The sequence below is a fragment of the Eurypyga helias genome, unplaced genomic scaffold, assembly GCF_000690775.1.
Source record: "Eurypyga helias isolate BGI_N326 unplaced genomic scaffold, ASM69077v1 scaffold13055, whole genome shotgun sequence".
Taxonomy (NCBI): domain Eukaryota; kingdom Metazoa; phylum Chordata; class Aves; order Eurypygiformes; family Eurypygidae; genus Eurypyga; species Eurypyga helias.
The window spans coordinates 3,488-28,721 of NW_010252130.1; the positions used below are offsets into that span (position 1 = coordinate 3,488).

Below are 25,234 nucleotides of genomic sequence, written 5' to 3' on the forward strand. Positions count from 1 at the left end.
GTAGATGAAAATCATGAGAGTGTGTATGTGTGTTTTCTATCTGTGCGCAATGACAAGTCAAGCAAACTGTCTTATAGAAGAGGCTAAACTGTACTGGAGCAACACATGGAAATTCTTGTGCAGTGAGGAATAAAGTGATAGAGAGGCAGGGATTTCTTGAGGACTTTGTTTGCAATGGCATTAGAACTTGTAAGACTAAATTTGTAAGACAAAAAAAACCCTGCAGCAATGTCTTGGTTGAGGCTAAAGCGCAGCAGGCTGAAATAAACTTTTGTAACTCTTTCAGGTCATCTTGTAATGGAAAAAAAATGGAGCTGACCTTGACATTGCTATGGAAGGATCCAATGATTTGTTCATAGGCAGCTGTAGTAACACAGGAGACCCAGACACAAATGATTCAGTTTTTCAGGTGAGGTATGAATGTCCTGTCTTCGTAGATGCTTTCTTTACATCCTTTCTGATGAATTTACAGTATGATGTTTCATTAGTGTGTATTTTCTTGCCTTTAGAGTAATACAGTGAGTCTTTTTTAAAACTACAAAAGTTCCTTCCCTTGGATTCTTGTGCCATTCAGTTTTGAACGGGTGGATGCCCAGAAGTTACATGTAATGACTTGGATCTTGTTATAGTGCTGAAGGAATACATGTTTTATTGTGTTAACAGAATCCTTTAGTAGAACACTTGATAACATGCCTTGGAGTAGGAGGGGTTCTGAACACTTGAAAATCAGGTCAGATTGCTTAGTCACCAAATGTGGCAAATAAGAATCCAAGGACACAGGACATCTGTGTAGGTATTGGGGAAGGGGAGTCTTTTTAATGGATTTATTATCAAATATTGCCAGATATTCCTAGTCAGAGAGATTTATGTGCATAAATGTTCTTGTGCAGTTGCTTCAGCTAATACAAAATACTGTTCACGTGGTGATTTAGTGGTCTGCTTATGGTTTTTACACAGTGTCTTTAACACAGGTAGTGCTATTTATTTGTTGCTGCTTTTCTGGTGTAGTTTACAGTAGACAGTTCCAGCACAGAAGATTTATACGTGCAGAATTTTTGAGAAGGTTATTTGGCCCAAGTCTGACTTCAATATAAAATTTAGAAACATTTTTTCCCACTCTTTGGATTTGTAGTTTATGTATGTTTGTAGCAGAAACACCAAAATTGTTGGTGTGATTGCTGCAAGAGATACAACAAATTGTGCTCCCTCTTGCGCTGGCCAAGTGATAGCCTCACATGACATTTTACACAAAGGCTGCCTATTTTCCATTATTTTTACATTTGTGTTGTCAGAGTTTCAATAAGACAGATTTAATGAGAATGGGCTGTGCTGTAAGAACTTGATTGTGCAGGCTTGGTGAGAATAAGCTCTGAGTACCTGTTTTTTGAGACATGCAAAATCTGATTCTTGGTCTTGCATTTATATGGACTTGAATTGGTGGGTTTGTATTGCGTGGGTTTCTTCAGTGGTAAAGAATTAATAAAGCCTGTAGAAATGTTTGTCTTCATAGCTAAATGCATGTATCTAAGGGCCAGGTAAAATAGTATCTAGGATTTCTTTTCAAGTCAAATCAAGTTGGTGGATGTTTTACAGGTGGGGCTTTTTTGGTATAAGTTCTCTCAGTGTCTGGGTAGACTTGAGATGTTTTAAAGTGATGTGTCTTTGGGGAACAGATTTTGTGTACAAAGGATTTTCTTTCCCCTTAGTAGAGAGAGTTTGTTCTTGGAAGTTGAAATAGGAATACTTTTCCAACATGCAAGTGGAAGACAAAAAATAGAACTGCTAGTGTTAGCTAATAGCCTTTTGATCAGGACAAGAGCTCCCTCTGAGTATACAACACAGCACACTGGTTTTAAATGTGGGGATTTGGGGGTGTGTTTTTTTGGCTTTTTTTACTAGAAATTGCTGCTCAAGATTAAAGTACATTTTACTGTTTTTCCTCTGTGAAAGCATCTAACCTGCATGGATTCCAAGGATCCATTTTTTGGACAGAGTGGCTCTCCCGCAGCTTTGGCCATTGCAGTACGTCCCTCGGGCAGTTCCTCATCATCGGCTGCGCCTGCGCAGCCACCCCAGCCGCAGCCTCACTCTGCAGAGGGTTCCCAGCCAGTAGACCAAACCGGGCAGCCTCTCTACGAACTGCAGCCCCTAGGAGGGCCCAGTGCGCAGATGGTGAGTGGGTCTGAAGTGGGGCAGGTCGTGTATTCGCAGAAGAGGGAGCACTCTGAGCAACGCTTTTACCTGGTGCTTGTTTATTGTAACAACAGCTGTTTCAGACTTTAGCAACAAGGTGAAACTTCTCAGTGGTTCAGTTCGTCCTCCAGTTGCCCTTCCTCTGGTAGCCATATCCTGTCTCCAGCCATTAATAATGTGATTACAACAACTTCTGTCTTTTATCCTTATCAGGCCTGGATGTTACTGTGTGATGAGATCTCATACTTCTACCACTGCTGCTTTCTCTATATTCCGTGGCTAGGTGTCTCTGTGGTTTCTGGTGGGTTAGCAATAAGCTCTTTGTCTCTCCTTTTGCCCCGCACCAATAAATTTGCTTAAAACGTCACTCTCTGGTTCTTAACACTTACTTTGTGAAATGGTAACTGTCTGACCAGTAGGGTTTTGTTGGCATATGTCGTACTGTCAGTGACCCATCTGAAGTAATAAATCAGAGGCAAGATGATGTTTTATGTTGTTCTATGTTTTATAACATTGTTTTCTAGGTTTTATAACATTGTTAGGAACAAGTCCTTGGTGATTATGAGAAAGTTTACTATAAGGAGTTAAGTTCTCCAGAATTCTAGGTGATTTAATTTTTTTTAATTTTTTTTAAGTCCTGGAGCTTTTCTTCTATCTGCATTTCCATAAAATGCTGCCCAGAGAGGTCAGTGTCTTAAGACTAAGGGTCAGCATTTTTATATGTTGTGATTAATTCTGCTAGTCCATGAATGGGCTGACAGTGAATCCAACTATGAATGGCTTCCAGGTTTTTGATGGCCGTAATAATAACATTGTAGGTTTCAAATAAATGCATAATTCGCTGTAGAATCCTGTGTGGGTTTTGGGTTTTTTTCCTTTACTCAATTAAAGGGTTATTTTAAAAGGGAGAAAATAGTTTTAAGAACTTGACAGTGAATAGGCAGTTCCTTATTATGTGGAAACAAGTTAATTTACAGGCCCTAATTCCAACCATAATATTTCCTGTTCTGGTAATAAGCAAACCCAGTCGTGCTGCATGATGGTCACCATACAGACCGGTGCTGTTCATGCTTTTGTGTTATTGCCTTGCAGATGATTGTTGCCAGCCAGTCAGAGAATGGACAGGTTCTGCATGTCATCCCTTCTGCTCAGCCAGGAATGGCCCAGGTGATTATTCCCCAAGGTCAGCTTCTGGATGTGACCAGCACGCAGGGTGAGTTTAGCCTGTGGGACGTCAGGGTGTGTGTTCCTGTGACTAAGCGTATGCTGCATCCTCTCTTTTTAAGAACCTTGTTTGTATGTGTTTCCTTTCCTTAGTTATAAGACAAAAATATGTACTCATTGAATCTGCTTCCCGATGATGAACCTGGCAACCCCCACACACTTTTGGTTGGGCAGAAGCCCTGTGAATGAAGAGCTGTTAAGCTCACTTTAGGTATGTGCTGGATAGATTGAGCTATCAAGCACAAAGCTGCTGTTTGCCTTATTTGCTATTACGGATGTTTGTGCCAAGTCAGACAGCTGTACTGTCAGCTTCAAATTTTCACTGTCTGTTTACATCACCTTGAGTGAAGTAGTTACTTCATGTAATGCAGATGGAAGAGTTAATGTTCTTCTGGTCTGTTCCAGAGATCACTGGTGATGATGTCTCTTTTGTGAAGCCAGGAATGAAGTACCTAGGAAGAAATTCAGTTCCCAATGAAGAAAATGAGATGTAGCTTTCACTTCATTGCTGAGTTTTTTCCCCTCAGTGTGTTTAATGTCACATTTTAAGTATGTGGTGAGATGCAAAACTAGAAGTGCAAACTTTAAGCTTTTCTCTAGAAAAAGACATACTGATATCTATGGATTGATCATTTATCTGCAAGCCTTGCTGGGTGGCAAAATGCTGTGTACTAGTTTAGGACTCTAAGAGCTAGGTTGTCACATTTTGTTAAACTCTCCAAGGTTTATTAAACTGTTTTGGTATTTTCTGTATAAAATTCTCAAAATCTGAGTGCTAGTTAAGTGCTGCTGTGGAATGAGAGCTCAAAGGTAGAGTCCTGATGCTGGGTGGAGAGAAAAGAAGTTGGGATTCACGTCAAGATCCAGGCTTGCTCCTACCCTAATGCTCATCTTTTCCTCCCTCTCCACCTGCTCTTGCAGGGGTAAGACCACCAGTTGGTTAGAGTGTAGTTTTACTTGACAAAGCTGACTATGAGCCTTCAGTTTCTAAATAATTGCTACAACTGTTTGTAGCCAGTAAGTTGCAATGTTGCATAGTATTTTTGTATTCTCATTTTCCATCCTACCTGGTACTCCCTGTTTGCAAATAGCTCAGTCTCACAGTATCTCAATATATGTTCTGCAGAAGTGCTACAGTTTTTTTTGTGTGGGTTCTTAGTTTTGGGGTTTTTTTCCTCTTGACTTACCATGTAAAAGACTGTAGTTACTTGGTCTTTAAAAAGTTAGGAAGACTTGTCAGTGGTTTACTGACAAGTAAGATTGAGATTAAAGGGGAAGGAGAAGAGACTGTCAGCCCTTGAGTTTGCTTGCTTCCAGGGGGTAGTAGTGCACGAAACGACACAGGCTTCAGAGCAGGCACCAAAGAAGGTTCAGTGCTCTGAACTTTGAGGCAGTGGTGTTACTCCAAGGTGCACACTTACGAATCATCTGGCACAAGCTTTCTGGTGGAGTGATTTCCGTGCGGAGGTGATAGCTTATCACTCTTTCTCGGGATGGGAGAAAGAAGCTTTCGTAATTGAGGGGCAAAAATTCCTCATCTAAAGAGAGCTCCCTTTGTCTTGAGACAGAAGTATCAAATGTGTGCTTTCAGGGTTTTCCACTGTGTTTTTGTTTAGCTATACACACAGGCTTCTATCAGTATTTTTTGGCTTATGGATTACTTCCTGTTATCACGAAAGGCTACAACATTTGTTCTAGCAGTGTGTCAGATTTGATTACAAGAGGCCTGTTTTTTCTTGTTTAGGTGTTCTTTTCTAAGTGCAAAGCAGTATCATAATCCCCTTTTTCTTATTTTGAAAGCAACCAGTGTGTGATTTGCGGACGAACAAAATAGTTGTGCCATCGTGTATGGATTTGTGGAAATGTAAAGCAGAGTAATTTACAAGTTCTTGTGATTCTTTGCTTTGTTGTGGAAGGATTCGTTAGCAGTAACATAGTTGCCAAAGTCCTTGGGTACAAACAACCTTATGAAGTGTATCTTTGTATGCCTGCCTAGAGTTTGAGTATTGATTCACAACTGCTAAACTACTTTACATCTAGAAATCTTATTGCATGTGTCAAAATGCTTTCTTTTCCAATACACAGAGTTTAATCATAGCTTGTCATTTCCCCATCCTGAGTTCAGTTATTAACCAGGAGGATGTTTTATTTTTGCAAAGCTGTTTCGGAAGAGAAGTGTGGTGATGGGAACTTGCAGACTGTGGCGGTGGCTGCAATAGCAGACAGTGCAAGCAGTTACATTCTGCATCCACAGGCATCTCTCACCATATCGAAAAAACCCACCACCAGGTAGGTCAGGAGTTAAAAGGATGAACAGTGATTTTGATCCCCTGTTAGTACTGCCTTTTTTTTCCTGCAGCTTGTTTTTGCAATAGTTACACAAAATTATTGTAGAACAGAGGTTATGACCCTTAGCATTAGTGAATTGATGTGTAGCTGTCATTGCAGGCAGCTGTTGTACGTGCCAGAGCAATGGAAAAAGCAATTGAAGTACCCGTATTGAATACGGGTAGTATTGAGAGTTGTGTATGTTCTGACCAGAGAAACAGGTGGGCATTTAAAGTAGCACAGTGCAAATTACTGAAATTACTCCAATCAGAGACTGATACTGCCAATCAAGAGTTAGAAGTGATCCAGTGAAGGAACTGCAGAGGAAGTTGAAGTTTCAGGGAGCAGAGTTGTATATTGTATATCTTGTATATAATATACATCTTGTATATTAAGATGTATATAAACTGTCCTCCCACAAGAAAGGTTGATTGTAGAGATTTCAATAGTTGGCATTAACAGGGAGGTCCTAATCTCTGTTCTCTTCCTTTGACAAAATATGCAAAAGTAGCTGCTAGCGGTGTGTTTTGGTGGAACATGTAGACAGGCAGACAGGTTAGCCAAGTTTTCAAACTTAAAGTAGTTATGTTTTTCTTCTGTTGATATCCACCTGATTCTCTCCCCATGCTAGGTGATGCCTACTGTTTTAATTCCTGAATACTCTGGGATTCTTTTTCACTTAAAAAAAACCCCAAACCCAAACCCAAGCTAACTAAAGAAACCCACAGCAACACCCCCACCCCTCACCCCCATTTCTTCTGTGGACTGCAGATTGGTTTTGTGTTGGCTGATGCTCTTTTGAAATCGAGACATGGAAGAGAGTAGAATAATATCACTACAGCACAAATCATATATATTCAGGAAATGTTTTAAATGAAGAAAAACAGTTTGTGAATGGATTTTGTGAACACAGTCTGTACAAGTTAGAAAAATAATCCTTGAAAGGAGAAGCATTTGTATGGACAGGAGGTGATGCACTTGAGTTTTGGAATAATAAATATTGATTCAGCACTGTTTCTGCCCCAGGACTCAGGGAATGGAGAAACTACATACTTAAAATAGTTATTGGGGCTGGTTTTCAGTAATTTTAAAATACACTAACATGTGCAGCGTTTAGCAAGTGCTGATACTGGTTTTAATCTTTCGCATTCTACCATCAGTCTGCATAAGAAAATTATCAAGACGATCAACCACTTTATTTCACTATGTTTTGTCTGTTATTGTCAAGCAACAGCACTGAGAGAATACTGAATGCCCAGAGGTCTTCCTGACTGTAGAGAACAGTGGGGTTTTTAACTACTTACATTTATGTTAACAGTGAAATAGAATATTGGGAAAATGAACCCCAGGTTTTTAAGTCAAGTTGATACAATATCTATAGTTTGATCATAAGCTGTAGGGTTATACATAATGCACTGATTTGATATGTTACTTGTAGTTCAGACTGAAGTGTCTGTATAGATGTTTACTGTATTTTTTTTGTTTTTCAGGCTAACGGAAGATCCCTTTCCCATCCCTCTCCAGCCGCTGCTGCCAAATACGCCTGCATGGGCGCGCCGTCTCAGGAACTGTGAGGTGGGCTGCCAAGAGTCCTGACTTGATGTTTGAAGATATTGATCCTATTCCATGAAAGGGTTAATGTTCATAGTTTTACAAGTGATGTTCAAGCTTCCTGGTATGATAAAATAGTACTGGTACTAGCTGGTACTACTAGCATATTTAAACACATAAAATGCTATGGAATCCCTTCCTTTTTTGGGAATGCTAGAATAACTGACCATCAACAGCTCCAGCGCTTCTGAAATCTCAAAGCTCTGGGAAAAGCCATTCTGTGCCCTGTTAGTGTTCTCTCTTGGACTACAGTGCAAGCTCTGCTGTCTTCTACTGAACAAACTGGTTTTTGTTGCCCTTAGTGATCCATTAATTAAAGAATTGGCTTTTGTATGACCTAAGTCTGCAATGGTTTGTATTAGTTTGTGTTGTCGCTTTAAAACCCAAATCCATGTGACTCACCAGGGTCAAGTCTGGGACTTGTCAGAGCACCTTAATGTTTTACTAATGATTTCTATTTTAGATAGTCTCACAGGCTTGGGGTTTTTTGTATTGTCATGGTTACCTGCACTTGTTTTATCTTTTGTTAAAAAATGCCCCGTCTTTATTCCTTGTGAAGGCTTTTGACCTAAACAGATTTCTCTTTATTTGCATGTTGTTAGATGTCTGCAGAACTGTTCTGATGACTGAGGAGGTATCAGCAGTAGAATGCGTCATAAATCACTTAAAAGGAAGGGAGGGGATATAGGAAGATTCTTGAGAGATCACCTACCCCTTCTGCTACCAGACTCTTCCTAGCAGATGTTTATTTTGCTTTCTCTTAATATTTCTTTTAAAGGAAAGCTCATTCTCTCTCTAGCTGGTTCACCTCTTTAGATATCCCTAGTATCTGACATTTTTTCCTGTTGGCTTGGCAACTGATAACTGGAGATTGCAGTTGCAGGGACTTAAAAACTGAATTTCTTTCTGTATCCACTTAGAAATAATTTTTAAATTAACTAATATATTCATCTATTCTTCTTTGTTATATGCCTTTTATTTCATACAAATGGTACTGTCCACTATTATATCCACTTAGGAAGTCAGAAAATTAATAACACTAATTCTGCGATGGCGGAGATACTGTTATTACAGAATGAGTCGCTTAATTCAAATGACCAGCTAGTTGTTAAAGTCCAGTAAAGATGTATAACCCTTATTACTGTGTTTTTTAGCACTATGTGGTGCATCTGAATCATTTATTATTGGTTTCATTTTATAGGAGGACTTGTATTATGGTCTGCTTGGTCTATCTCAGTCTATTACAAGAAATTCCACGTGCTGTGTTTAAAATTCACAGCAGCAGCATTCATGGATGAGTTTTTATTTTTAAAGAAAAGGAAATTAAATACTGTCTGATTGTGTTCTGAGGATATAAACAGCTGCCCCTGCTGTTCAGTTGAATTATTGCCTGTATACATTAATCCTCCCTGTTCATTTAAACAAACAAACAACATTTTCTTGCTGTTCCCGCAGAGCCAGCCCATCTAAGGAGTAACCCAAGTTCTCTTCCTCCTTTGTCTGTTACCAGCAGGGCTGCTGCGCTGTTTGTCAGATACACAGTGTAAATCCGCTGGAGACTGCTAGGATGCATGTGCCTCTTCATGGGCACAGACTAGACAAGGAGATTTTGAGGTGTCCTTTATCTTTCAGGTGTGACAGTCTTGTGAAATATTTTGTTACTAGTCAGGATTGGAGGTCCAACTGGAAGTTGGAGACCTGGTAGAGGTGCACATAAATACAGCAACTCACAATTCCTCTCTTTCAGTCACTAGCCAGAACAGGAACAAACAGCACAGTGGTCTGTGTGCGTTTCACAGAAGGTGCCAGCAGGGTGAAGCCATGGCAGAGCCTTGGTCTGTGCTGCCAGTTATATATTCCGGGGAGATGGCCAGGACTGAACCCCAAAGGCAAGGAATCCTTTGGCATTTCATACTGCAGGCAATTGCAGAGCGGTACAAGCTGCAGCTGTCCAAAATGAGCACTAAGCTCAGTGTTGGGTGTTGATTCCCTGCCTTGAAATGTTCAGCTTAGGCTTGCTGTGCCTAGACAGTGTAATGCCTCTGGTATCCTGCTGCTGTTAGTTCGCTCAAGGAGAACTCAGTCTTGATGTGTGTACTTCAGCGTCAGCTTTTATGTACCACTGCTGAGATGAGACCAGGGGGAGAAAAGGAGTTGCTCCTTTTTTTGGCTCGAAGCTTGGCTGAAGTTAAAGGGTTGGAGTGTATCTGATTACTTCAAGGTAATTACATTGTTAATAAAAAGTGTGTTTAGAAAAATAGTTACTTTGTCACCTACTCAGTTTTCAGTGGTCTGATCAGAATGCATTCCCAGCATGTATCAACATACTGAAATAGAGTGTAATTAAAAACTGCATTAATTATTCAACTGTACAAAGCTAAGTTAATTTATTTGTGTGGGGCAGATGGTCTCATTTGTCCATTTGTTCCTGCTTGGGAAGCTCCTAGAGAACAGGGATCTTATGTGCTGGATGATTTTCTTCTCTTCCTCCTTCTGTCCCACCAATTCTGGGAAGACGATCCATCTTGTGCGGAAGTAAAGCCAGAATAGGAGACAGTGCCTCAGTGGTTATTGCTACTTTTCTGGCACAACAGTTTTATCAGTTTCCTCTCACCTCTCTAGAATAATAACGTCAGTGACCTATTTATAGTGACAGGTATAAGATATGGAAAGAAAAACACTGGTCATGCAGTATTCACCTTGTGGAGTGGTACTGTATTCCCTCTTGTGAACGGAAGCATCCCAGGTATCTGCAAAGAAGGTACTTGTGGTACTTCTCAGGTTACTTTGCTTCTCCTCCTGGATTTTTTAGGTCAAATTTTGGAGAGGATTGTTATTTATAATTTCTGGCTAAACAACTACCAGCTTCTCTTCCTCACCACGGCTGTGTGAGTGCAGCCTATGTAGACTGTAACTGCTGGAGCAGTGTGCTTCCAGTGCAGTGAGCTGCTGAAGTGTAAGTAACTGGAATCTCGGAATGATTCATGCAGCCGGTGCATCCATAACCCGCTACTTCTGGGCTTGTGCTGGCAGCAACACCGTCCTGCCCCTGTTCGTTCTCAAGATGCGCATTTGTTCTTTGTTGACTTTAGGTCTTGCTAACCACAGACATCTTGTTTTTCTTAGGTGACTATGAGGCAGGTTTTATGCAGTTGACACTGCAGTGTTTGTGAGATTATAATCTTGGAGACATGCTTTTGTTGTCAATATTACTTAACCATCTGGCTGCTCTGTCATTGAATGGGGCAAAATAGATCCATCAGACTTCGGTACTCATTCACCATGCAGTTGCCCCACAGATATGCTGAAAGACTGAGCTGGCAAGCTTACTCTGGGTGTTACTACCAGCTGCTTGGTCAGCCTGATCCTGAGCTATGTATGAACAGAAGCGAGCATGGTGTTCCGAATTCAGAGGGAAAGCTCCTCTCTGTCCCAGTGTGTTTGCTGCTTTCTGGCTGACCCTGGTACATTGGCACTGAACCAGCTGTGACAGCACTCAGTGGCTGAACAGCTGTCACAGGGCATGTTACAAAGCCAACAAGTTGTTTGTGGTTTCTTCATTTGGGTTTGTTTTGGTTTACGTTTGGGGGTTTCTTCATTTGGGTTTGTTTTGGTTTACGTTTGGGGGTTGGTTGGTTGGTTTGGTTTGGGGTTTGGTGTGTGTATTTTTTAAACTTTGGGTCAGGTTAGATACAGTTTATTTGGAGTTGCCGAGAGTTCGTTGTAACCATCTTCAGTTTGCACATGGTAAATCTGGTACATTATGTTTCTGTGTAAGGTTGAGAAGCAGGAGTGCCTTGGAGATTGGGAGGGGCATTGCGTGGGACATTCAATTCAGAGTTAGTGTGCTAAGTGGGCGATGGTTAAAGCAGGTGTATTTTTCTCCAGCAGCGTGTGTGTGTCAAAGCAGATGCGTAGACAATTTTTAGTGCTGCAAAGATTCTCTGGGAGTCGAGTGAAAATGTTCAACTAAGGCAAATTTGCCTTGGAGGTGACTGCAAGTGAAGTGTGTGCTGGGTAAAATGACAGGAGCGAAGTTTGCCTGTGGAAATCAGAGTTGGTAGTAACTGTAAACTTTTTAGGGGTTCTTGGTGTACTTAGGGGTCTTGGAGGGCTGACAAACTCCTGGCCTCAGTGAGGACTGCTCTCGTGTTAGATCCTGTGGTGAACCTATTTGCAAGGATACTATTGGGGGGGTGGGGTGGAAAATGAAACACCAAAAATCTGGGCCTGTGTCCTCACCTGCCAGAGTCCCTGACTGCTTTTGTTTTCTTGTGTAATGTTCAGCAGTCAGCTGGGTGAATAATCCTATTATTTCACCTCCTTTCCATGCAGAAAATTGGGGACTCGTACCGCGGCTATTGCGTGAGCGAGACAGAGTTAGAGAGCGTTCTAACGCTACACAAGCAGCAAACACAAAGTGTGTGGGGGACGCGCCAGTCTCCAAGCCCAGCCAAACCCGCCACACGGTTGATGTGGAAATCTCAGTATGTCCCATATGATGGGATCCCCTTTGTCAATGCAGGTAACTAACTTTTATTTTAATCACTACTTTCAAAATTTCAACATCAGTTGCCAACTGGCCATAAAGAAGGATCTTTATGGTGTTCCTTAGCGTTGAAAAAGTCAAGGCACAAACAAAAACAAGAGCAGCTTGGGCATCTCCGTGACACACTCTGAAGGGGCTTGTTTCCCTGAAACCACAGGCTTATGTTTTGCTGTGACTATTTCCTTTTGTTCTTTACAAATAAATTAGTTAAGTACCATTAGGTGGGGGTTCTTGTGATGAGATCTTTAGATGGAGACCCACTCTGCTCTATCAGGACATGAAAATTCTCATAAGGGTAAGAGCTTGTTTGAGTATTCTTGCCTAACTTGGGGATGCTTTGAAGAGTTTGTTCCACAGGAACTAATGAACTAATTAAATGGCACTCTTTAAAAAACTAAATAAATTTAAAAAGCAAAATAAAACCCAACATATCTCAGCAGACAGTTTTTTTTTTTAATGAATGTGCACACTTCATAGGTTGGTAATTACGTATTTAGCTCATGCAGTGAATATTACTAAAAATTCATTCAGATGTGCAATTAACAGGTTTTAATTGTTGCATAGATCTCATGAATGACTGGAATGTAGGTTATGTGCTTGCTTTTTCTCTTTTCTTTTTTAAGTAACTGAACAAGTGAAATGTTAGCACCAGTTTTAAAACTTCAGCCATAAACTGTGAGGTATAAGAAAGCTAAGAACAAAGCCGAAACAACTTACACTTTCCCCCCCTCTCCCCCCAAATGCATGAAACGTCTTTAATTTCTTGTAAGATCTGCCTGATAAATGAGTTGCCCCACAATAAGATATTTAGAGAAAAAACACTTGTAGATTTTTTTTCTTTAAAGTGTTGTAGGCTAATAGAGACTCAGATTATTAAGGTGTAATGTTTTTTGCTTTGCTCAGACCCCCAAAGAGGCATTATGTATATTTCTAACATGTTGCCTTTCCAACACGCTCAGGTTTAGTTTATAACTCCTCTATGAAAAGCCTTCATTAAAATCCTGTACCACCTGTAGAGCAGAGGCTGTAAACACCACTTACTGAACTGCAGTTTAAATCTCAGATAGCTGAATTCTAAACTCTGCAGGAAAAAAGTATTGGTCTCAAGGAATTTATCCCTTCTGCTTAAGTGGAACCAAGCTGTAATACCTTTCCTTCCTGTGCTTCAGCTATGGGGAAATACACTACAGGGAGCTACCCAGCTTCTCTGTAAAACATGCACTGATAATCAAAATCTTGGGTTTATTTCTTTTAAGATTTTTGGGTAGTTGATACTTTTGTAAAACAAGGGCCCCATCAAATTGCTTTTAAGAATTCATAATGGCAAGGACTAGTTTCAAGCTGTTGAAGTATTTTCAATCCTGGAACTTTGATTTTAAGTTTGTTTAAAAAAAAAAAAAAAAAGAGACAGGAGATATCTGTTATACATAATTCTCTTAGATTTCCTATTTCTTTATTTGCATTGTTCTTTGGTTTTTGTTTTCCCCCCTATGTCACACTCTAAGGCATTAAATTATTTGATATCTTGTAGAAACATATTATGCTGCTGTTGTGATACTTAAAAAGGTTTTGGTTATATCGCTTGTGGTATAGGTAGCTCCTTGCCTGCATGCTGGAGTGTGAGAGTTATAAATGAAAGATAACTAAACGTGACATGGAGAAAATTTGGAAGAAGTTCCTTTCTTGGCCACTTGGATGCTGGTCTTTAGAGGTCTGACTGGAAGGAGTCACTTACTTCAAGTTTAAAGCTAAGGAGTATTTGTTTAAGCCTGTCTGGTTCTGGGGAGGGTACACCACACTGAAACAGTGTTATTTAGCAGATAAGATGGGTCAGACTGGCAAGTAAGAATTTATGGGACAGCATAGTCCGAAGTATTTATTTAACACAGGAGGCTGGAAATAGCTGCTGACCTTTGATTTCAGCTGTGGATTTTCTTCGATTATTGGGGGCATTCTGCACCTCTTATGCTTATTACCAGCATTGTGCTCCTTTGGTAACTTGCACAGCTGCTCATCTTACAAAGTATTGGCATTCACCAGGGCAGAATCCAGTATTTTGCCTTGGTGTATGTTGCAGGAGTGTTGCAAGGTATAATAAGTTTGGGAAATGCTTTGAAAATGCTCTGTGTTCCTTATGTGCTGTGAGAGAAACATTTGCACAGTATTTGAATGCTGCCTTCTGAGGACTCTGATGCAAACAGAAATAACTGTTTCGTAACTCGCATCTTTTCTGTAGTTGCAGTTTTACTGTAATGGCTTCAGTGGGTGCTTCAATAAATAGAGCGCATTACTTTCTGTTCCCAGGAAGCAGAGCCATTGTAATGGAGTGCCAGTATGGGCCAAGGAGGAAAGGGTTCCAGCCCAAAAAAGCAGGTGAGCAGGAAAGCACCTCTGGCCATCTGTACAAAGCCACGTGTCCAGCGAGGTAAGAATTGTCTATAAAGCTGGAAGAGCTACTCAGCTTCCTACGCAAGCATTCTTTCTGTGAGCCTTGCACTCTTAGCTTCGTCTCCTTGATAACTTGAGGTTGATACATATTTAGAGGAAAGGAGGAAATACTGTCCTGTTAAACTGAATGAGGCTCAGATTTGGTAGGTTGCCTGCATGCAAAGTAGCAGTGCATCGGCATATGAAGTACAAGTGGGAATCACTCCCTACCTGGGCATTAGTTAATTGTGGTGTCATTTAGCGACCATTTGGTCTGAAAACTTTGTTGTCTTACTTGCGGTTTTTCCTTCAGACTTTTCATTGCACTCATATCAGTCAATCATCCTAATTTATCAGATGTCCTATTTGCTGAAGGAGCTACAGTTCTTCCTGTTCACTGGGGACTTTCTCCTCATCCAACACTGTTTTGTTTTTTTCCTTGAATTCGAGCATCCTTCTGGGTGCTTGTTCAGTTTTTACTGAGCTCAGAGTGTGTCTGCTGGGCAGTTGCAGCTAGGTATGGGTGTGCTCAACTCTGGCTTCAATCCGGATGATCTACAGCTTGTTCAGAAATGATATTGTGCTTGTGCTATGCAGAGGGACACAGGATATTTGCTGAGGTGGAAAATCACTCTGGCTGAATGGCTTCCAGTCTGGAAAAGGAGTGTGTCTGTCTTCCTCCACCTGCATCCATCTCTGTTGATGTGTCCTTAGTAATTCTACGGTTTTCTTAGAGGCCCCTCACCTCTTGCAACACTCTGCTTGAACTTACTCTATACTGATATCTGATGTGGAATAGTGTTTGCCTTCCCCTGAGGGCGTAGTGTATTGAAGGAGATTTTTTTTTTTTTTTCTTTCCCCTCACCTGCCTCTGCCCTTGGAAGGATCTATATTAAAAAGGTTCAAAAGTTTCCAGAATACAGAGTTCCTACTGACCCTAAAATTGACAGGAAAATCATAAGATTGGAGCAGGAAAAAGCATTCAACATGCTGAAGAAGAACTTGATAGATGCTGGCGGTGTCCTCAGGTGAAACTTCCACTTTTATCTTGACAAATGAAGCAAGAAAGAGCAATAATTTGCTTGGTTTGCTTTATTTTTTTACTTAGTGGCTTTATTAAGGCTCTTGCTTAATATCAGTAGTAAAAATTCCCACACTGTCAGTAAGGCTTCTGTGGCTTGAGTATGTAGTTGGGTAAATGTGTTAAGCAGCAAGCTCTGGAACTTCAGGGGGTATTTTCGTGCAGGGAATAGGTAGAAATAGTTGTATTGTTTGGGGGGTTGAGCTGGTTTACTTTGCGCTGGAAGGTATGAGAGGGCCCTGAGCTCTGAACAGCAGTATCTTCCAACCCAGGGGCTGTAAAAACTTAAGTCCTTCTACCTAGGTCGTTTGCGATTGTCAGGCTGTTCCCCCGAGACTCATTTTTTTGCCTTTGTTGAGAACGGTGTGTAGAAACTCTTTCCTTCTTGCCAGGTGGTATATACAGTTACCCACTCAGCAAGCCCACCAATATCATGAAATGGAAACTTCCTGCCTCCCTTCTTTACCCTCCCATTTTTCTGTGTCTTCTCCTGAGGAGGAGGAGGAGGTTGTTAAAGATGAGAACTGTGCTCTGCCTTCCCGGCTTCATCCTCAAGTGGCAGACAAGATCCGAGAACTGGTGTCTCAGGGAATAGAGCAGGTCTATGCAGTGAGGAAGCAACTAAGGTACAGAACTGTCTGGCATGCTCCATCTGTAGTGCTAGATCTGCTTTTGCATTTGATTAATTTGGTTTGCAGCTAAATGGCAGGGCTGATGCATTACTGAATAGATTGCCCATAAGTCACGAGAATCTGGTTTTCCCAGCTTTTGTCTTCTCTTTCCGTTTCGTTGTAGATACCCACTAAGAGCTGCTGTCCACTTTAAAGTTAGTTGAATAAATGGGAATTTTTAATTCCAAACTCTGTAGCAGATGCACAAAGAACTGGGTCAGATCTTCTAGCTTGTTCTTGTTGTTGCAGCAAGGGGAGGGAGAAGGTAGCAGTATCTGTTACAGAGGGAAATAGCACAAGATATTTTAAATACAGATATTTTAATGTCCTTTTACATGTGACAGAAAGTATGTGGAAAGAGAATTATTCAAGCCTGATGAAGTGCCAGAAAGACATAACCTGTCCTTCTTCCCCACTGTGAATGACATCAAGAACCACATTCATGAAGTACAGAAGTCCCTGAGGAACGGTGAGGTGGTGTGTAATTCTGAGAGTATCCCAGCAACGGTATGTTGGCCTTTGTGTTTATTCTTGATTTTGGGAGCTAAATACTGGAATTCTTATTTTTAATTTTCACCACTTAGCTGTATTTCATCCAAAATTCTCTGTGACTTTATATTTACAGCAGCAATATTTTCAGTGGAATCTCTGGCCTTCTGCGATTGGATTAAATGTGAATAAAGCCTTCTGACCTTATTCCATATTTATCTCATCAGCATTAGATTGCTCTGAGTTGATTGACAAATTATACAAAGCCAGCACTTCATGCTGACTGCATGGGCTTGAAGCCATGTGGTGTAGAAAAATTGTCAAGCGTCAGAAAACTTTATTCATGGCTTTGTCATTGTCTGTGTTTTGGAGAAGTTACTGCTACTTTTCCGTATGTGGAAAACGGGGATGAAGTATGTCTCAGGTGCAGCCTAAATTGTTGTGCAGCCTAATTGCAACCCTAAACGGCTTGCACAACATAATGAATGTGTAAATATTAGTAAGTGTGCTTCATAGCGAGTGAAGTGACCATGAAGTAGATACTTCAGAGTGCTCAGTAATGCTTATGTGTTGTTCCTTAATTTTCTTCCGCCTGTTGAGTAATAAGGGATACAGCAATCCTAGTTTTCCCAGTTATGAGGCTGACTGCTAAGGAATTGCTGATTTAAAATCAGCTTTGACAAACTACTGATAAATCACGCTGTGTCAGCAGTCTTTTCCCTCTCCCTAACTGCTCTTGGCCCTGGTGTGTGGGTGGTACTTGTTAGTTAGCGAAATGGTCTGACTTTTTTCTTGTTTGAAGTCTTCTGACTGTCATGAGCAGACGTTAGCCTTCCTTGTACAGTGCATGTTAAAAAATCTTTTGCATATTCTGGGTTTTTTTTGTAAACCAAGAGCTCCCAAAATGCATAGTTAGAAGAAAAGGAAGTGTAGTTTTAGACAGGCTTTTCATACCGCTCCTGTAGTGACAAAATTCCTGTAGTAGACAAACTTGCACCCTTTCTAAGAACTGAGATCTTTTTCCTTTCAGCTGCAGTGGACCACAGACAGTGGGAGTGTTCTCACAGAAACAGTGACTGTTACGTTTGCCTCACCACCTTCAGATGGTAGGACTGCATGAATAACTTAGCTGTCTCCAAATGTGATTTGTTTTATTAGGTATGTCACAGAAATTCGTTTCCTTCCAGAGAGGCTGCTGTCATGTTCTGTCACTCAGCTGAACTTAAGGAGGACATACTATTTTGGTGTGTCTGTTTTGGCGTACTTTTTCTTAGCTGTTTGACTGCATGTGTGGAAAAGTACGTGTAGTTGTGATGGGGTTGGCAGAAGTACGAAACATTTGGCTTTTGTTTAGCATCCACAAGCAACTGGAGATCTTAATGGGATGGTTATGTGGGAAGAACATTTTGCCTTGGATGAAGGTGCTAATAACACCTGTCTAGAGAGAATTAAATTCCTATTGGGCAGATATATTTGTCAGGGCACAAAATACCCAGGAGCCAACTGGGTGCTTGAGTTCCTTGATGATTTACGCTTCACACATGCTGAAACCATCTTGCTAAAAAGGACTTGAATGTATAGTGGGATTCCTGCTTCTCACAAAGTCATTGGCTTGCTGAGTTTCACTGCTAGGATCAGGCCCTGAACAAGAAACCCTGTCCTTCTATTGTCAGAATTAAGAGCGCTCTTTTCCATTTTTCTTAATGCTTAGAATAGAAATAAACATGTGTGTTTAGTGGCAGCAGGGCTGTGAGATGTTTCTTCAGTTCTTTGTTATGTAACTTCTTCATTAATGTGTGAATCCACACTCTGCTGCAAAATCACCGTGTAGTTTTCTATGGATGCTTGTTTTTATGCATTCATGGTTGAAGGTGTGTTTTTTTTGAAGATGCTAGTTACACTGTCTTTCCTCCTCTGAAAGAGAGTTCCTGCTACTATTACTTCAACTCTAAAACATGAACTAAACCAAAATACAGGTCTGTTTAACTGATCTACTTGCTACCCACATACTTAGGTTTACATATAGGCTGAGATGCTCTGCTGGATCATGGTAGCTGATAATAAATTTAAAATGAGATTATTCTGCCCGTTTTCCCTATGTTTCAAGGATATTTTGTCTAGTATGACACCAAAAGAACTTTGTCGTGTGTTTGTGGATGCTTTCCCCATCCCTTGTTTAATAGATTTGATATGAAATTCATCAGAAAGGTTGTTGGCTTTTAGCAGGGATATGATTGCAGCAAGGAGGAACAGCCTGATCATTTGCATACATTAAGATAATGCTGCAGACTTCTTAGTTGTTTTTAATCTCGGTGGCCCTGCCAGCTTGTTTCCTCATCTAATTGGAACATGGCAGACGGTGGGGGTAGTACTTTTTGTTCCAGACAGTGGATAGAGAAATCTGCAGGGATGAAAGGGACACTGCCACAGTGGTCATGTTTAAGGATTTACTCGTGTTGACAGCCTCCACCGTGGTTCTTGCCTGAAGAAACCCTGTTGTGTTTGGGCTTCTTTCCCCTTTGGTCCCTGTCACTCCCCCATCTATTTCTTATCTTTGTTGTAGCAGGAACAATAAACCCCCAGAGGTTTGGCGCACTGTGTGATTTCTCCTAAATGACTCAGTGAACCTGATTTACATGAAGCAGTCTCATGTACACCAATGTATTTACAGTTAATGAAAAGGCCAATGTGGGACTTTGTTTTGCTTGGGATTTTTTTAACTCATTTTAGCTGTTGCTTGGTGCTCTTGGGGTAAGAATTTCGGTGTTGACAGCTGTCAGAGGACAAGAGGTAAATTTTTAGGCTCAGTTTGAATTGTGTCCCTCTTTTTTTTGAGGAAGTCTTGGGGTTTTTTTTTTTTTAGGGAAAAAAGGAGTTTGCAGTGAGCGAACTTACTGTGTTTAAGCTTGCATGGCTGTGTTAATATTTCCATTACCGTGCTTTTACAGAGAGACGGCGAGTATTTGTGCCTTCAACAGCTCTGATAGAGCTCAGCGGGGATGACTTTTGGTATGAACTGTCTGAATACTGGAGATGGTTCAGAAAGTCCAGTTCTTGCTTTCTTTCTCTTTTACAGATAATCTTCTAGGCCAGGTAGCCTATCAAATGTGTATGATACGATGTACATCCATCCAGTGACATACTGAGCTTTAAAGGAAGCTAGAGAATTGGACTTGTGTAGTTTTCTGCACATGTGCACCAATTGTGACTATAAGCAGATTTTTTTTATTCCAGCATATCTTTTCTCCACTTAAATATGTGAGAGTGGGTATGTGTACGCACTGCAAACACGTCTAGAATTGTATTACATGTTTAAGAAAAAAAAAAAAGCTCCCGACTGAAAAAATGAGCTCTCATTAATGTGTGTGAGGTGATAGTAAGGGAAAACACACTGACTTTTCAAACTACTGCTAGATGCAGGTTTTTTTATTTCTGCTTGTGCTGAATAGGGACCAATTTACTCTTAAAAAACAACCTAAGGAAAGAACTACCATCTCTTCCTATATGGGAATATTCGCATTTGCATATGGGATCTCTGTGTACTATTAAAAAGAGCTTAATTGAAGTAGCTGTGTTCAAAGAGATTTATAGTGTGTATCTGATGGTCAGTCACGATAAAGAGTTAGTTTGCAAATCAATATGTATGTTGAAAAATGTGTCTCCACTCCCTTAGGTTGCCAGAAACCTTTGTATGATTTCCTGCTAGAAAGCTTTTTGTGGTTGACCGTTCTCAGATTTTTTCCATTCACTAGCCTGATATACATGCACAGGGTGAACTCTTCTTTTACAGTTATTGCAGTGAAACTGCGAAATAGGAGGCTAAGCAATGTCTGCTTGCATCTGGATAAACCTTATCTAAAATGTTCTGGGTGGCTCAAACAGGAAATGATCCCATGGGAAGTTTTCTTGCAGAAATTGCTACAGGTCAACCTCAATTTTGACAAGTTTTCAGGAAATGAAGTCCATCGTTCTTGCATTAAGCAAGAATTTTAAAGATATAATGTAATCTGTAGGCTGAAAGGCCTCCAGATAAATGGACTTTGGGTGTGATATTGCATAGAAGTTATCCTGATTTCACAAAGATGTTTGGAAGGGAGTGGTGAGACTTAGAGGATTTCCTGTGGAGATTTTCATTTTGGGAGACAACGCTTTCTTTTGATCCCTGTCACACCTGTTACAGAGCCCTTACTGAGGTGTATGTATTGTCAAATCATTTGACTGCTGCTTTTATAGAAATGTTTTTTCTTTTGTGTTATAACTAGAGATTCTAAGCACAGGGTATGTCGCAATCACTTTGCACTCCAAAATGGATTGATCGGTGCTTCTGTTTTTTACTCCGAGCAGGCACATGCAGTCTTCCTATTGTCTTTTTCTCATACCCAGCCTTTTTCGTTTAGCATCCTACTACTTCTGCAAACAGAACAGCACATACATTCGTGTCTTTTATATGTCTGTACTGAGATTGAAGGGGTTTGTTCAGTTCGCAGAGAAGGCTTTTAAACGAGAAAAGAAAGTCCTAACTGCCTTCTTCCTCTCTGTGGCACTGTAGGGAGCTCAGCAGGGGAGCCAGTCGTCACCAAATCGGAATCCAACCAGAGTGGGGAGTCCTTGCTACCAGAAACAGCTCAGCTGTTGTCTTCATTGTCATCACTTCAGCCCAAGATATTTGCTCAACTTCAGGTACAGTCACATTGTTCATAGAACGTGAAATGTTCTGAGCTGGGAATGCTGAGGGGAGCTGAGAACAGCAACTTCCCTTTCAGCTAATGATCCCAAACTGGCTGAGGATCCCTCTGTTACTGACTAAGTAACAGAGACAAAATAGCTGTTGACTTACTTTGGCCTCTCTCGTGTGTCACACTTAGGATATAGGTGTGGTGCAGGGGATCTCACTCCCACCTTTTGACACTTTGAAGTTAGGGTCTCTTGTGAAGACAAAACCGAGAACATGAGGGTAGTGGGCTTCTGCCTCAAACCAAGAATCATAGAATCACAGAACGGTTTGGGTTGGAGGGGACCTTAAAGACCATCCAGTTCCAACCCCCCTGCCATGGGCAGGGACACCTTCCACTAGACCAGGTTGCTCAAAGCACCTATTCATTTCCCACATGGTCCAGTCATTTTGTAATGAAAATGCTGCAAAACTGAGGGGAGATAAGTCAGTCTTATTTATTCCTTTTGAATCCTCCTCCAGCCTCCTAAGAAAATACATTAAAATTGTAAAACTGCTCCCAGCTTAGATCTGTAAACTTGCCAGTTGAAAGGCTGAAGAGTGAGAATAAGAATGTCATGCTAAAAGAGCTTCTTCTAAAGCTCATCTCCCTTCAAAGTTGGCTCTCTTCACCTTCTTCCCTAACTGCCACTTTGAAAAGCCTCCTTCACCCTTCCTGAACCCCAATGAAATGCATGTTGTCTTCCCTAGAAATACTCTGCAGTATGATGCTGTTCTACTTGCTGTTTCCCTCTTTCTGAAGAGAGCCTGGCTCCACCTGTCTGTTTTTACAGCAGTATGTTTAGCTTTTGGTGCCCACCTCTTGTGGGAACAAGCAGTATTGGGGAATGATTTGAAACTCAATATCAATCCAAAATTGGTTTTATGATCATAAGTAATCTTCTAGATGCTGCTGGATACCATTGTCCTAATTGTTTTCTAGTACAGCCATAGCCGAGGGTTGCTGGGATTGACTGTTCAGAAGAGATGTTGTATAGGAAGTCAGCAGCTATCCAATTCCAGCATTGCAGAATACGTGCCATTAAATGCAAATTCCTCCTGCTGTAAATACAGGTATGTTAGTTCTTCTGCCTTCTCTTTCACAGGGATTACAGCTGCAGTCAACTTTTACGTCCTCAAATGGATCAGCAGCCCTGATAGCTGTTAACAACCATTCCCCTCCCAGCCCTGCAAATCTCTTGGATTCCATAGGGAGCGCAATAACCAACCATCCTCTAGTACTTAGTCAGGGACACAGCCTGCAAGCAGCTGCTGGCCTAACACAGCAAAGCGCTGCTGCCTCTGCCCTTGGGAACCCACCCGGCTCTGATCACAGCCTGGTCACCGTGGGCCAGTTGGTAGCAGTTGAAGGGGTAGATGACTCCAGAAGCCTAGAAGGAGTAGTCCATCAGATTCTCTTGGGAGATGTACACACTATTCCAGTACGGATTGTGGACAGCCATCCAGCACTGGGTAAGTTGCAGTCTTCCCAACAATATGTAAATATAGATAATATGGTGAATTTTGTCCTATGTGTCTTGAAGAAAGAAGAGAAATGTCTTGATAATGGGAAATTCCAGCATGACTTCTGAAACTGCTTATTGGTTGCTTTGACCAAACACCAGTTTACTTGATGAACACTATTTTTTGCTGAAAATCCTAATATTTAGCTAAAATTATGATCTTTCCTTTCCTTTTAAAGGAAAAATAAGAACAGAAAAGAATCAATATTGAAATGAGGAAATATACTGAAATTCATGCATATTAAAGTAATACTGGGATATTTTACTGTGGCAGTATTGTCAAAGTTAAATTTCCAGGATTTTCTGCCTGCTGTACTCAAATGTTTGTGCAACTTGTTGTTTTCCCCCTTATAATTGCATTAGGCTACTCTCCTGAGAAATAGTTTCCGTTCAGGTTAAAAGAATTTCAGAGACATGATCAAATGCCACTCCTCCATTCAGTAGTGTAACCCCTTCGTTCAGTCTAGATGCTGGTGCCTCTCAAGTTTTTTGAAAGTGATGAACGTTGGAAGTGAATTTTTAAAGAAATGCTATTTTACACAAAAGGAGGTGTAGTCAAATATAAAACTAAATAACTGCAAGGACAAAACTCACTGTTCCTTTGGGATTTCGGGGTTTTTTTCTACTCAAGGTGTCAGTCTGTCATCACCAGCCTGAATCTGGAAATTTTGAGAATATTGGGGCATCCAGAGAAGCTGTAGATGCCCCATCCCTGGGAGTATTCAAGGCCAGGCTGAGCGAGGCTTTGAGCAACCTGATCTGGTGGAAGGTGTCCCTGCCCATGTCAGGGGAGTTGGAACTGGATGGTCTTTAAGGTCTCTTCCAACCCAAACCATTCTGTGATTCTGTATTGGTGCCATTCTGAACTTATGTGGAGGAGTTGCCTATAAAATGAACAGATACTTTTTTTTTTTCCCCCACCCTGCCCAGGGGCAAGTTCTTTCTCTGGAGAGCAGGAGGGCAAAAAACAGACTGCAGAGGGAATAGTGTTACAGAGCTTATTTGGAGGAAACACCATATACTTGAATTTAGCAGTCTGTGTATTTCAAGAAATTGTTTCTCCTGGGTGTGTGCCTACCCTTAGATGCTTGGTTAAAATTATCCTGTACGTTCTGGATTTTCTCTTGTCCAAGTGCAAACTTAGGAATAAGCTATTTTCTGCTGAAAATGCATGTGCAGTCATTCAGAAGTGACCAGTCATTTACAGCTAATTTTTTTGGCAACAGCACCTCCCTTCCACTTTCACTTAGAAAAAGAGAAGAGACAGTAGCTTTATCTTTCCATGGGAAAGAGGAAAGACGTTTTGTGTGAGAGTAATTTTATATCTCCAAACATATTATTTTTCTTATAAAATGTTTAAATATTGTTACTGCAGGGGGCCCTTACTGCAAGTTCATGTCAACTTGCAATGTCTTACAGCACAGTAGATGACATGACTGGCTGTCAAACCAAACAGTAGTTACCTTCACAAATGCCTTCCCATGACTTCCTGAAATATGTTAAAGGCATACAGTTATTGGGGCTGATGCATTACCAGTGGAGTTTGAACTTAGTGTTTGATTTTTTTCTTCTGTTTTTAAGCTGAAGAAAATACAGAAGATGCTGTCTGTGTGAGCCAACTTAAACAAGAGCCAAGAGAAACAGCATTGTCTGTGGAGCCAGATAAAATAAACGACTGCCATAACTCCTCCCCTGTTTAAATCCGTGAAGCCTGGACGGATTTTTCAAATTGGAGAACTATCAATGTCTTGGAAGGAAAGGCGGGTGCTTTCCAAGTAATGCCATTCTTTTTAACTGTGACGTTCAGACTAGGTATATTTTACACTAGTTCTGACAGCCAGCTGGTTTGATTTATGACTGGTGTGTCTCACTGCCAGTTCCAGGTCATTCAGTTGCCCTGTGGAACACCACCTCTCTCTTCTATTTCAAGCTTTGAGTAATTTGGGTGCTATCCAAATGGCCCATTTTGGTCGGCATTTCTGAAGGTCTTCCACAACTTAATTCCTTAGCTTTAGAATGTGGATCACAATGCTGGGTTGGCTTTTCTCTTTGACACCTTTGACTGTTACAGCACTACAGAGACCATAGAATCTGCCAGCTCCAAGACCACAGAATCCAACTGCAAAGTGTATCAATACAGCAATGGTTTTATGACAGAATGAAGGTTCAAGATGGTAAATTTCAAAGTGATGAAGGACATGGATGCTTAAGAAAATGCACCTTTGACCTGATCATAATGTTAATGGTGTGAAGATTAAGGAGAGGAGAAAGGTGAGGTTGCCAGGTGAACGTAAGGTGGTATGATGGAGAAAACTGTGTGAATTGTAACAATGAATGTTTTCAACTTTGATATCGTTGAACTTCTGTTCTGGCTTTTTAATGAGACTCATGGCTGCATGCAGCCTTATTCTGCTGCTGTTGGTGATG

The 25,234-nt window shown here is 40.9% G+C and overlaps 1 protein-coding gene across 1 annotated transcript; it reads left to right on the forward strand.

The window, feature by feature from the left end:
* The first annotated feature begins 331 nt into the window (after nucleotides 1-331).
* On the forward strand, nucleotides 332-24,507 carry CARF (calcium responsive transcription factor). The gene is made up of 14 exons (XM_010152249.1): nucleotides 332-409; nucleotides 1,951-2,172; nucleotides 3,286-3,406; nucleotides 5,577-5,706; nucleotides 7,236-7,320; nucleotides 11,692-11,881; nucleotides 14,210-14,330; nucleotides 15,217-15,360; nucleotides 15,806-16,039; nucleotides 16,429-16,591; nucleotides 17,604-17,679; nucleotides 21,123-21,253; nucleotides 22,391-22,757; nucleotides 24,389-24,507. Exons 1-14 carry the CDS (start codon nucleotides 332-334, stop codon nucleotides 24,505-24,507), a joined length of 2,181 nt encoding a protein of 726 aa, XP_010150551.1.
* The last annotated feature ends 727 nt before the right edge of the window (nucleotides 24,508-25,234 follow it).